General features: G+C 43.1%; 1 protein-coding gene across 1 annotated transcript in view; it reads right to left on the bottom strand.

The window, feature by feature from the left end:
* The window catches only part of LOC136958818 (receptor-type tyrosine-protein phosphatase N2-like), a 79429-nt gene extending 65615 nt beyond the window's left edge, over positions 1-13814 (bottom strand). The window contains exons 1-3 of the mRNA XM_067252929.1: positions 13739-13814; positions 7656-7706; positions 2192-2305 (exon numbers count right to left, since the gene is read on the bottom strand). Of these exons, the coding sequence (XP_067109030.1) occupies positions 2192-2305; positions 7656-7706; positions 13739-13814 (241 nt within the window). The remainder of the gene's footprint in view (positions 1-2191; positions 2306-7655; positions 7707-13738) is intronic.
* Positions 13815-14309: the final 495 nt, after the last annotated feature.

Here is a 14309-nt window from a genome sequence, read left to right as displayed (position 1 = left end):
TCATTTTCCATATAGTCCCCAGATTTCCTAATGTGCTATCATGACTACCAGATGACTGTGTTAAGCTATGCAGATTGCTCAGTGGTGCATCCTGGGACACCATTGAAAGCGACACAGATGGTGGAGGTCAGGGTATCTGGCTCTAAGCCAATCAGAATCCACCACAGGGGGAAATCACTGGAGCATGGGTTATGCCGCCGCTACTCCTATCTGCTCCGAACCCCCTAGCTGCTGCTTCGGAGTGAAGCCGCGGCCCTTTAAGACCCAGGTCCCAGCTCGACCTCGCTAACCAGTCACCCGGCCAGCTTTCGCCATCAGATGCCCATAAACTAGCTGCGCTCAATGATGTCTTTAATGGCAGCCATGATGGCCTTGTACACGGGTGTTTGCAGGGAGGCAGACGGTATGTGACACAGGCAGGCTGATTGACTGTGTCGCCTCCCGCCAAGTTATTCACACACAGCTTTTTCCTACAATAGAGACCAAACGGCCCCCGGGCACAGAGGCGGAGACGGACGCTCTCCTAGGTTGCTGCGGGTTAAGACCCTCCCACACCAAATGTGCTCAAATAGACTTCAATGAGACAATGATCATTCCCATCAATGCAGTTCAAACCGATTTACGGCGCAGCTGATTCTATCTAACAGTGTGGGACAATTTACGGCCCTAATTATTAGCAGACTCTTAGGTCTGGAAACACCTGGCAAACGTGGATCCTATGGCGGGCTCTCCCTAAATATTGATCCGTTTCTGAAAGTCATGTTTTAGCATACAGTACATCCACACACTGTATTTACTCTGGGACTGTGTTTGTGTACAGCATGCATGCATGCGTGTGTGTGTGTATGTATGAGAGAGAGAGAGAGAGAGACAGAGAGACAGACAGAGAGAGAGAGAGAGAGAGACAGAGAGAGAGAGAGAGAGAGAGAGAGAGAGAGAGAGAGAGAGAGAGAGAGAGACAGAGAGAGAGAGAGAGAGACAGAGCGTGAGTTTGATGTAGATGAAAAACAAGAGGCAGGTCATGGTGTAGGGGTGTTTCTGAGGGTCAGTACTGCAGAGGCTGTTTGAATATTCGGAGTCCATTAGGTCTGTGTGTGCTTTCACCGTGTTGCTTTTGAGCAGTGGGGGTTTGAAATGCAGATGCTCCTTTGAGTTTTGTCCCCCTAATGGTTTTCGAGACAGCCAGGGCTAAATATCTCATTAGCATAACTCATTTGGCTCAGAGAGCCTGATAAATGCTTAGAGATTCATCAGTGCTCCGCCGAATGGAATCTTAATATTATTCAGCTCGCCTGTTGAGAAGGGATTACTTGAAGCGATTCTGTGTGTGTCTTTGGCTGCAAAACTTATATTCTAAAATAGGGATACTTTAAAGCCGTGCGCAGTCTATTTGAAATGCAACAGTCATGAGTTTTCTATGTATCATCAGTGTTTTATTGAGAGTTAGGTCTTTTAAGGATTATCGTTTTACATGGAAGCCCAAGGCTGCGAATGTTTCTCTTCATTTTTAGCAAAGCTGGAAATCATTATTGCAGACTGTGTTTTTTGTTAATGTGCTTTTACAAGCTATCTCAAACACATGTACAATACATGTGTACAACTCTGCTTTTTAGCAAATTAATATAAATCCCACCCTGAGGCTTAAACCAGCAGCACATCATTAGCTAGATAATATATTATATGCTGGTATATGCCGCCCTCTGGTGGCTCTGCAGAGTAAGTATGGAACACCAGGTCCAAATTCAATGAGCAATGTTAGAGGATCACCTGATGTTGAGCAAGTATTGCTTAAGCATTTGAAATGATAACAATACTAACAATGATCTGCCACTGGTAAAATTGGATTTGAAGCATGAGGTGCGCTTCAACAGATAGCAAGCCACGTCAATTACAAATAACCTCATGCAGGGAGATGGGTAGATGGACGAAATGTACTACTATAAAGCTACAATAGAGAACGAGACACATACTTTGTATCAATGCGAAATGAAAGAAACAGAGTTTCCCCCCGAGCAAGCTAATCATATCTGTCAACAAGAGAGCAGCCACAGCAGACATGACCTGAATACACCTGCGGATGGTGAAAAGACTGTGGGCTGAGGAGTTTACGGAGTGAGTCAGACAGGGTGACGCAGGTAGTCGTAGCTTTAGCACAGTTAGCGTGGGCGTACTCCATAATTAGACAACCTACCTCTGTCAGAGAGCTTCTGCAGAAGACTCCGGAAGCGTTGCACCACAGACGGAGAGACGTCGTAAGTGTAGCTCTCCGTCACCGGTGGAGAGCGACACCTCCCGAACATGCCGTCTGGTGGGATAAGGAAAGAAGCAACACTTTAGCATAGGCAAAATAACACTATGGAACACACTAGAGTAAATATGCTGTCCAGAAGGAAAGTAGGCCTATAGGAGTTTACATATTTAAGTGTCAGGTGATGGAAGGGAAGTGCCAGGTAATGTAAGGGAAATCCATTAACAACTTACATTAAAGCTATTATGGTAACTGTTAAACTCATTGGTCATCTAGTTTGACAAAAGGGTGTTCTCAACTACATCGGCTGTAACTAATCTACATGGATATTCGCACCTTGCACAAAACCCCTATTCTGGCATTGCCAGACCAATTTGCAAATGGCCTTTTGGATGCTAATGTACTGAATTGTATAAATACAACCAATCAGAGCAATGGAGCATCATCTTCGTTGTTTACAATAATTCCTCTTGCGGTCCTCTAAACGGTCATCATATTAAACCTGCCCCACATCAGATGATGGTTGTGATTGGCCTGGCACTTTTCATACCAGAGGGAAATATGTTTGAATGGGAGGGTGGCCAGACCAGAACATTAACCATGAGCTGGCAGACTGGTCTGGTTCCCAGGCTACAAAACCTCAGGTGTCCGCACAAAATCACAAATGGTGTCTCCTCTGTCCTATGCAGCCTGTCAGCTTTTGTCAGAGATTTAGACATTTTTCTGGAAAATACATCTCACGCTTTTTTGGCCATCAGTGAGGAATAAGCACCGGCTCATCTGGTCTTATCTGGCTGTCAGCAGATGGGGAGCTTTGCACAGTGTTGATCATTCACCAGGGTGACACACTCATATTTTACCCACTATCTGGGCCAGAATAGATATCAAACCTGTATAGCTATGGCTTTGCAGGAGTCAGACGTGACTTGGTACGTGCAGAGGAGAGCAGCACTATGTGAAGCAAGCCTTAAAGAATAACGTTTGTTACCTTTATCTAAAATATTTATCCCTCTGAATGCTTAGTGTATTTCTATTCAAAACTTGCTTCAATAACAAAGTGCAGTCCACTTGTAGGTCCAGTCCAGTAAATGTCCAGGAATCCAGTCCGGTAAAGGTTCTGATGATCAACATTAGGAAGGAGCAAGGTGCAGAATACAATTTTGCTATAGAATTGTCCATAGTCACCACGCCCACTTTTCCAGGTTTAAACATATTCAACCCAAATGCCCCCTTCAGTCTTGTTTTGGGACAGAAAAAGGACAAAATAACAATCAACCTCAGGGGTCTACCTCTGAGAGTTAGTTATATAACAGACATCCCCCCATGGCAACGGCTGGGCTATTCTTAGCCAATGCTATTTTAAGAATCTCAATCAAGCTGCAAGCTCCATTTATCAGGCAGCTAAAGGTGACCCGGCGTTGGGTTCTGTGTAGTAATTACTGTCTGGCTCTCTGGCTGTACCCAGGATACACTGTCTGTCTATTACCTCCGTATCAGTGCATCAGCTCCAATATCCTGGAGCACAGGAAGAGGGGCAGGAACCAGAGTGCATTAAAAGGTGTGTATGGTGGCATACAAGCACACACACAGTCCCACGTGCGAGGACACCTCGCGCACAGGATATCATCCAGTGGGATTCATGAGAGAGGTGATACCCATAAGGTCGAGATCTGATAAGAGAACTATCAGACTCTGTCCAACTTACATCTGTTGCCTTGCTTGTATCCTCCCCTGCCCTCTCCCATGCTACAGTTTCTTGCAACATTTGAATTATTTCTTGTAATTATATTCATGCATATTTAAGTCTTTCTAATTCATCTTGGCCCCCTTACCTGAGGCTGTGATTCAAAGCCAGACAGATGGTGATGTGATTTATGACCGGAATATCGCTAAATGAGGATTTAAGGGCCATTTTCGTTTCAGGCGCATGGTAATTGAGGAGATGGTCGTTGGAGTCTAGCGACACTTGGATAGGCCAACTGCTTTGGGATCCCTAACCCAACCGGTGGTACAGCAAAACAATTTAGGGAACTACAAGAACTAATCTTTCCTGTAGTGCAGTCAAATTGCAGTATAAGACAACCGGAAGGAACTTGTGTTGCTAACTTGTCAAATGTTGACTGGGTGAAAGTCAAAGGAGAGAATTGACCTAGACAAAGTAGCATGTATAATCCCAAAAGCATTTCATCGTTTCTCTCCAGTTCTTTTTGGAGTGAGCTGAAGACGAGTTCCATCAATGAAACGAATCAAATGGGAGTGGTGCTAATGACAACCAATTGACCATTTTATTCCAGAGGACCACTTTTATGTGGAACTTAAAGCTAATAATCCCATCAGACGCTGCAGTGGGATCAGGCCAGAGTAATCGATCTTGAGTGGTGCCTGTGGGATAGACACAGCAGGCATACGCCAATCAAGAGCCCTGGGGGGCAGATCTGTTAAAAGCTCTTGATCAAGTTTTATACACTCAACAAAGTACAACAGAAAACAAAACTGCTGAACTGAACTATCATGCGTGACATGAGCTACATAAATTAGAATAATTATGATGTTTTCAACTGCACTGATAGTCAACCATGCAGTTAACTTGCTTTTCCCCTAATGATGAGTGCATCCATGCAACAACAACCCTAATGTACAGTACATCCAACACTACGAGGTCACGCTAAAGACACACAGGGTGGTGTATAGAACTGCTCAAGTACAAAAACATGACCCTTGAAGCTTTCCTTTAAAAACATCTCTTTGAAGGGATAGATAAAAGGTATTCAATGACATTTCATCTTAATTGCTTGTGCTGGCTTTTTTTACAAAATGTCATCTCTGAGCCTGAAAGCAAGTGTCTATATTTAGTTGTTAAAGGACAAACAAGAGCAAGCCAACACGACCCAGCTGCATAATAGGCCAATTTAGCCTGTTCCTCTCCCAGTCGTCATGGTGATTCCTGTTGAGTGTTATGTCCCTATTCAGCCAGCCAATCAGATGGTGCGAAGTATCTTATTTTGGGGTGTCAACGAGACTATCAATTAGTATGACATAATGTACATTACCTTGAGACAGTGTATAGTGTGCTGTACTGAATCAAATTATTCTTTGCAGAGACCTCTTCTAAATGCTCTAATCAGCAAGCAATAGGCTGCGTTCTGATTGGCTGCCGCTGGTGGGGAAGATATGAAAAGAGCGAAAATATAAATGCTCTCATCCAGCTCGTTTAACAGCCACATTTACTTCTTTAACAATTATCAAACACATCCCTTTTCCCCTACTTTAAGAACCCAAGGACTTCACTCTGTGTAAGAGACAGACCCTTGACCGTATCCCTCCAGTCACCATACGGGAACGCCAGCTGATTAGCTGCTTTGCAGAACCCAGTTCTGACTTGAGCTTATTGTTGTATTACATGCAGGAGCCTGCCTCCATCTTGACAGCTGTCACAGTGAAAATGTCAAGTCAGTGATCAAGCTGTGCCAGTCCTCATCACCAGGCTGCGGTGCCCTTTGCATGTGTGCTTTACCAGACACGTCAAGCGGGCACAGTGGATACCCTTGCCATAAGCCACAATGTCTCTGCGGAGTTAAACGAACAATTCCTGTTGCAAGAGGAGACATAAAAACAGGTAGATGCCAGCCTAATCTAGGGGCTATGATGTACGTAAAGTTTGGCAGATAATGAACTAATATTTTAATTCAATTGAACACAACCATAAAAGCATATTGATATGAACACAGGTAGATTGCAATGAAAACAGTATTTAATAGGTCCCTGGTGTTTCTGACAACTGCTATTACATATAGTTCAGTCAAGACACTCACGCGATTGATTTCACCATTTATTCATACACATGACAAATGGTTTAACTTTGGCGGAATGTATGTACATGGGGAAGCGCTCCCTGCCTTCACTGCAGCATGCATGACATGAGGCAGGGAGCAACGAGTTAAATCCCCCAACGGGGAGAACAGACAGACAACACGGGGGAGAAGGGGATGGTGGTGGGTGGCAGCAGCGCAGAACACTGAGGTAATCGACGATGCGTGTGCGGGCATGGTGCGACTTTATAGCGCCGCCTATCGAGCTAAGCCTATGGCCTGAGAACACGGCGATGATATGACGCGCGCTGCCCGAGTGCCATGCCTGAACCTACTTCGCTCACACACAAGCTGCATGGTCCTAGTGCCAGCATAACATCTCCCAACTTCACCAGGTATGATCTGAAAGAAGCCCTTTGATCAAGCAGAAGCTTGGCCTTAAATGAAGACTAAAATACTGTATGCTGACAGTGTGTGTGTGTGTGTTGGGGGGTAGCTTTCGAAGTAAGTCATAACAAGGTGTGTGAACTGCGCCACCTAATCTTCAACAAATCTCGGCCTGATATCCATTCTTAATCTCACTGGCATGCCTACGAGACGTCCAATCAGATGACTCAAACAGACAGGGGAAATAAGGCACCGGAGGTGTGAGCCTCACTCCATTTCTGCTGGATTGTAAGTAGGTCAAGCCAGATAGGGGAACATTCATGAGAATGTGATCACTTTTGAGTTCAGCGTCTCTTGTGGAGGGCCTCAAATTGGATGCTAGGAACAGTAATGTATATTGGGAAATGTTGCACTAGTGGTGCAATTCATGTTTTAAAGCCTACAGCGATTCAATGATTTTCTCATGAATATGATACGCAAAGATTTCTGTGAAAAATAAATCCAAAGTAAATAATATTGTACAAAGGTTTTACATTTAGGCTACACAGACCAGTCACATACGTGTCGCACCTTCTAACATAGATATCCCGAAGCAAACGCATTATACCATCTCTCTGCACAGTTAAATCAGGTCACACATGCTGGCGATACCAGCACAGACCAAACACAGACAAAGATAGCTTGACCAGGCTTGGCCAAAAATAGATTATCTAAGGCTATGCTTTTTTTTCTCACACAGCGCTAGACATGATTTTTCTCCTCTAATCTCAATTAGATTAGTGGAACACATTTCTAAAGGGCATCACACAGACAGGAAATGACTATGCAAATCAATTCTGAGGGAGGTGAGACAAAAAAAGAAGCCTACAGGAAGAGGCTCATTCAAGCTGGCCGAGTCTGAGGCATCTCCTCATCTGTCTTTGAAGCCACCTGTGGCTTCTAAAGAACTGCTTACAAGGCAAGTGAGATCAAAAAATATATATTTGTGTCTTTTTTGTACATTTTTGTCTCTGTCCGTTCAGTTGTTAATGTCCACACAGGGGCTCTGGGTCTACCACATCCAGAATGCTGTGTGTGTGTGTGTGTGCGTGTGTGTGTGTGTGTGTGTGTGTGTGGGGGGGGGGGGGGATACTAAGATTGCATAGATAAATTCATATACTATCAGGTCTGATGAAAGTCAAAAAGGAATAGAATTGAATGTAGAAACTTACCGTTGACACAGATCTCATAGGGTGTACACAACTCATTCTCAAAAAGACAACCTGTTGAAGAAGAGAATAGAAAAACAAGTTAGTTGGGTTGGGTTACTTCCGGTATACCTCCTATATACATAGTCAAACTAACCCCACACTATTGTATGTTCCCTGGCATAAAAACAATCATTTTATTACAAAAATGGCTGTCTACTTCAGCTTTTAGCCATATTCAGCCAGAGCTGTCTATTGTCTATTGTAAACTATTGTCATAGTTTATTTTCTTTTCCCAGTAGTCAGTGGCATTCTGTCATGCAGCGCTGTTTTTCACTACAGCATGCTAACAGAAGCTGTTATCCTGAGTTAACGTTTAGGCTGGAGGGAAAACACACCATGTTCCAGAGTATCAATCAACTGTCTCTATCTGGCTCCCTGCGCTCTCCTGGCAGGGAAAGGAGCCATATTTGAAAATGTTCTGCTTACTAAGGATCTGGCAGCACACACGCTGCCTCAGAACCATTTAACGCAAATCTCTGCATCTGCCTTGGATGATGTAGTGAAGAGAAGGGAGAGGCATTGGAGTCTGTGTGTGTGTGTGTGCGCGTCCGTGCGTGTTGGGGGGGGGGGGGGGGGTTGTTGCAGGTGACAGCCCCTCACAAAGTTCGGTCTACAACAGTGCACAAAATGTTCCCTAGCTCACCCTTTACTCTGAAGATCACACAAACTTTACTCTGAAGATTTATATTCTTTCTATAAAGTCGGTTGAAAAGCAGTATAACCTTCCTCTGAGGCTGTCTCTGAGCTAGGTTAACTGTGTCAGGTACAGAAGTAGAGGCACACCTGGCTATTCGTCAACACACAACGCTGAGTCAGAAGTGGGCTACCTCTATAGGTTTTGAACGATTTCTGCCTTCCAAGGAAACATCCTGATATCAATTATTTCTTGAGAGAGGGTCACACTGGGATAACATAAAATATTTTGAATAAAACATCTGACGGTATGTATGCGTGAACCAAAACATTACTCTCTGGAATGCCTCCCTCCTGCAGTACGGGAAAATGTGAGCAGCTTTTATTTATCTACTAACAGCAAACCTCAGAATAGGTCTGTAAACTACAGCTGAAAGTTCCTTCTTCTTTGCCTCTGTAATCCTTAGTTTAGTCCTCTGGTGTCTGTGCTGCAGGTGGGTGTGTGAGTTGCTGGTGATGGGTCTCAAACGAAGTAGACAGACAGACAGACAGACTCCCACTCCACAGGGATCTGGTGCTCTGGCGTGCTTTCAGCTAACTGTGTCTGGGCCGCGATGCGTGGGAACAGAGAAGCATGGAGGAAGAAGGAGGCAGCAGTTCCAAAACAAACACCAGGAGAGACAACTTTACAAGGAGTTAGTCTCTATGGACCATTCTGCAGTACTTTTTCATGTACTTCCTGCTAAGTGCAGATAGGAGATACAGTGCTGTTTTTAGAGATAGATATGTTAAGTACGAGCTGTGTTTTATTCCACCCATAACCCATAACTTGACTTCCTTCCTCTTATTTCAACAGAGCTGATTGATCAATGGTGCATCTATTTTTAGCATCAGAGATATCTGATTACTGACAATTGGCTCTCAACTGTCTTGGCCTGTGATATCATTCTGTGTTAAGATTTTGCTCTGACATGCTCAGAGGTTATAGTATAGTCAGTAGCCTTGAGGTAACTCCTTTCCTTATCTTCTGATAACACGCACTCACAAACACACACAAACACACACACACAGCTGGGTGAAGCAAGAGAACTGCGGCAAGCCATAACCATGGTGACTGTTGCTCAGGCAACAGGCTTTGAAGAGTGCGTCACTACCTAGGTCCTCTGCTGTCATGGTTCGAGGAACGCTGAACCCCCATCCTTCCTTCAAGCCACTTAACTTGACGTGAATTTATAATAATAATAATTATAACGCGTCAATTCTTCCAGAGCCACGTACAGGATGGATTTGAACCTGCCAGCTCTTGATCTGCAGACAAATGCTCTACCACTTATGTATAGCCAGACCCATTCACATCTACTGAGATTTTCCTGTCCCCTCGTTATGATAGAGGCCCCTGCAGTCTATTCTGGTTTACAATTCCAATCGGTCACTATCTAGGATATAGGTCTGAGAGTCAAGTACTACATGTACTACAATATACCTTATTATCATCATTGATATATACCGTATGCAGCTTTTTAGTTTGCAACGTGTTATGTGAAATAACCTTAAGATTCAGTCACCCACAGATGATAGAAATGGTACTGCTCTCTGAATCAACACCACACTCCTCCACATTCAAACCAACGTTAAACTGGGTTTGCTCGACAGGATTCATGACCTAAGGGCCAACCCAGTGTGAAATAGGCCAGGGCCCACAAGGCAGAGAAGGACCTGGACATGTGGGGATGGATTTTCAATCAACCTCACCCTGTACGCAAAAGCACTGTCCACACTGTGCCTTAACTGCCTGTGGAACTGGCCCTCTGCCTTGGGTACAACCTGTGCTCTCTATCTAAAAGTGGACTATATTTCCCCTCTGCCTTCTCATATATGACACCTGCTGTTCCCCTGGGACAGAGTAGGTACCCACATGAGAGGACGGCTGGAATATCAAAATGATCTCGCGTACGATGAGTCACTATTGAGTCCCCTGAAGACAGACTTTTAAAACCACAACTCCCTTGGAGATAATAAACTCCACTTGCGTAATGTAGCACAACACAATGTTATCTTGCTAGGTTCACATCCTCATTGCCCTGATAACCAAGACTGGACAAGCAAACAGCCAAGCGATGCTGTTTTTAATTCTGTCTGACATTGCTACTTCCTGTGGTTGATCAAAAGCATGTCCTGATTGGCTGTGGCGCCCGTTCTGAGTGTTTGTTGGATGTACATTCAGATAAAGACAGACAGGGGGCTTAGTGTTAATACAACAAAGTCACGGTTTGACCTGTGGTTGCTTTGGTTCTGTGAGAAGTTGCTCAGTTGCTGATGCTGGAGCATATTCGGATCGATTGACCAATAAGAGCAGGCTAAGTTGGGAGCATCATGGTTTTTTTTCATAGCAACTGTGATTGTGAACAAACAACTTTGACAGTGTGTGCTGTTACTGTCCAATCAAATATCCTCCTTCTCCAAACTGCATGACTCAAAGATACACTGATCTCTATGTCACATGGCATGACTCAGTGACGCAGTGTTTGAAGGAGTCTGCATACGACTGAAATGACACTGTATTGACACTGTCATTACCATGACATGACATCGACAAGTTACTATCTTGGTTAATGTCAAGTTGTCTTCACAAAGACATCCCAAACAATGTCAACTTTCTATACAAAATAACATAAATGACTGAAAGACACAAAACATTCATAGATATTCACACAAGTGATGTGACCATCATGCTAATGACAGTGTTACAACAGTGTCATGTAAGTTAATGCACACCCCTTCAAATAATGTCTTACTGCAAACTCTAAACTATCTACCCTCCTCTAAAGACTAGACCAGACAACTACCTTCAGTGTCCCACTGGGTCCCAACATACAGTTTGAGCTGACGTTTGTCAGAAGTGTAAAACGTGTCAAGACCTTTTTTTTTTACAATGGTATAACAATCATGCTTTAAAACACAGATCAATAAAGGTTGTGTTGGCACTATAAAGTTAAACAACTCAATCCTTAATCATTACTGCATTCCGTCTTCAGCTGCAATATATGGTGTTGCATTACATTTATTTTAGTATTAGTTTACCCTCTTCAAAAAGCAAATACCCTGACTCCCATTGATGTTGATTCCCTGTTGGTCTAGAAATAGAATCAAATAACTTATATATTGCTTCTATACTCTTTGATAGAGTCTTCAGTTATGCTCTGCTGCAAGTAAACAATGAACATGAATTAAAGATGTTGATTCATGTTGCCATGGCTACAGAGACACATGCATGTGCGTGTGACCTTCTAAATCCTGGGTTATTGATTCCTGCGTATCATTTGTCTCTAATTGGGTTTCTGCTGTACGCAGTTGCTTCCATAGAAATAAAGTGATTTAAGATTTACAAAGATGTTATGGCCTTTTGCGTGTTGTTTAATAAGCTACAGTAGGGGCTATGGAAGTGTAGCTACTGTAATGTCTATTGTTCCAAAACGACGGACACTAAAGTAAAGTTTCATAATACAGCCTGCTGTATGTTGAAGCCTGGTAGTCCATGTTACAATGTGTAGAATGTTATGATAACATTGGTTTCAGGGTCGTTATAGTATATTGTAGTTCTCACTATGACCTATACGGAAACAAAACCTTTCAGCCATTCACCATCCACCCATTTAGAACAACAACAACTATTAACAATCCTGTTAATGACACAGCAGACACTTGTCATAAAGGACCATTGAATCCCACTGTAGAGTACTTGTCCACCCAATTATCACACTTCATACACTACATGTAGATACACTTCAAGATCTGCTTTACTACTCTTTTTGTGCTGTACCTCATTATGCACAAAGTAAAGCTACACGTGGACCTCTGAATTAGCAGAGTAGATTAGAATACCTGACCTTGTGTACACACAGCCACCCTTTAAACAAGCCTGAATTCTGTGCCAAGACACACAGCACAGGAAAATTAAACATTAAACGCAGGGCCAGCCTACTCCATCTACTGTACTATAACTAAATGAACACCAATGGTGTACAGCATCTGACCAGTTCACTATATGCACTGTAACTTACTAAAATTATATTCTATCAAGTCCAAACATGGGATTATGTTATCATTACATTTACATTTAGTCATTTAGCAGACGCTCTTATCCAGAGCGACTTACAGTAAGTACAGGGACATTCCCCCGAGGCAAGTAGGGTGAAGTGCCTTGCCCAAGGACACAACGTCATGTGGCACGGCCTGAATCGAACCAGCGACCTTCTGGTTACTAGCCCGATTCTCTAACCGCTCAGCCACCTGACTCCACATTAACAGAGAACAGTGGTGAACATCCTCCTAAACATCTTTGTTCAATGACAGGGTGTAGTCAAAGCAATACAGTGCAAAAGCTACTTACTGCTTCGACATTTGACATTTCAGGGTACAGTAATTTAGCAACACTATTCTTCAGGAATGGGGCTCTTAACACCTTTGCTGAATATATTTTACAAGCGTCACACAAGCTCAACATCTGTCATTCTGGTTAGAAAGAAGAGCTGTCTGATATCTGACCATGTTGATAGCATCCTGGACACAATTCAATCTCAATTGAACAGATGTGGCAATTCCATTGACAATAGTTACTATAGTCTAAGTCAATGGTAAACAGTGAACCCATAATAGCCAAGGCCCAGACAGATACATTACTTGGAAGGGGAATTGAAAAGAAGCTTTGTATTGTCTGAGTACAAAATCTGGATTTTCAAACGTGTTTTAAAAGAAGGCCATGCAGATCTAGGCCTAGTCCTAATGTTTTGGTTTCCAACACCAGTTCCTATTTCCTGATAGCTGTATAGCAGGCGCGTTGCCTCTGATAGTTATGTAATAAATGAGGGCCCGCATTCTATACATATGTGGCAAAAAAATACCCTTTCTTGAGGAATCTGACCATCATCTGACTACAACGCTTATAATGTATTTTGACAGTGACAGTAAAAAAAAATGTAAACCCCAGATCTAGTTGCTAATAGTTTTCAACGTAGCTTTACATCATATTTATTTACCATTAGAGAATGGTGCAAGAACTAGTTCAAAAGCAATTTTCCACCATTTGTTTATATCTCCCTCTGTAGCCACTCTTATTGCTACCTTAGCAATAACAGTCATTTACGATGAAACAATTTATTGAATACGTTTTCAAACACTGGAATTTGTTGTTCTTTCAAAACGTTAAGATGCTCCTACCACGAGCTCAAGTTAATTCGGCGCGGAGCAGAAGAAAAACAAAACAAAATCCATATTATTTTTCCCTCTCATCCTTATTTTAGTCATAGGGCTACGTTGTAGTCCCTTCCTAATCTATAACATCTTCAAATGCATGCCGTGGACCAGTCTAATAAACATCGAGCTATACAAAACTAAACAGGTAGGCTACTTACCGAATTTTCTGTCTGCAAAAGCAAGGAAATGGGTTTGGAAAGCAAGCAGGACGAGAAAAATGTAGAACGAATTCATGTTTCTCCTTGATCCAAACGTTAAGAATCCATTTTTCAAGGTTTGGGTTTTCTTAACGAAAAGATAGAACTGGAGCGAGGAGAATCAGGATGGGTACCGGAAAGAAGAGACTGTAGGATAGGGAGGAAAGAGGATGCAGGGCGTCTCAGGCAGCTCCAAGTACACACAACCGGAGTCAGTCAGCCTCGCCACTACAATCAGCACTACGAACAGCAACCTCCGCCTTGGCCCATCCCCTCTACAACTGACGTCAAGGAAAGGCGCACATGCGGAGAGCGCAGAACACCTCAAAATTTGACCTCAGTTGCTCTAAAACTATGGTCCGTGAATGTGTCCAGAATATAGATCGAGAAAAAAATATCATAACGGTATTACACGTAGGCTGTATAATTCAAAAATGTATTGAGGTTGATTCCAAACAAGAGGAGAGACGCAGTGTGTCATCATTTACCTTCACACACTGAATTTCAGAAATGTATAAACCCACCAGAGGCG

The sequence above is a fragment of the Osmerus mordax genome, chromosome 16 (assembly GCF_038355195.1).
Source record: "Osmerus mordax isolate fOsmMor3 chromosome 16, fOsmMor3.pri, whole genome shotgun sequence".
Lineage (NCBI taxonomy): Eukaryota > Metazoa > Chordata > Actinopteri > Osmeriformes > Osmeridae > Osmerus > Osmerus mordax.
Note: the sequence above shows the minus strand (reverse complement) of the source record. Positions and strands in the feature narration are given on the sequence as shown.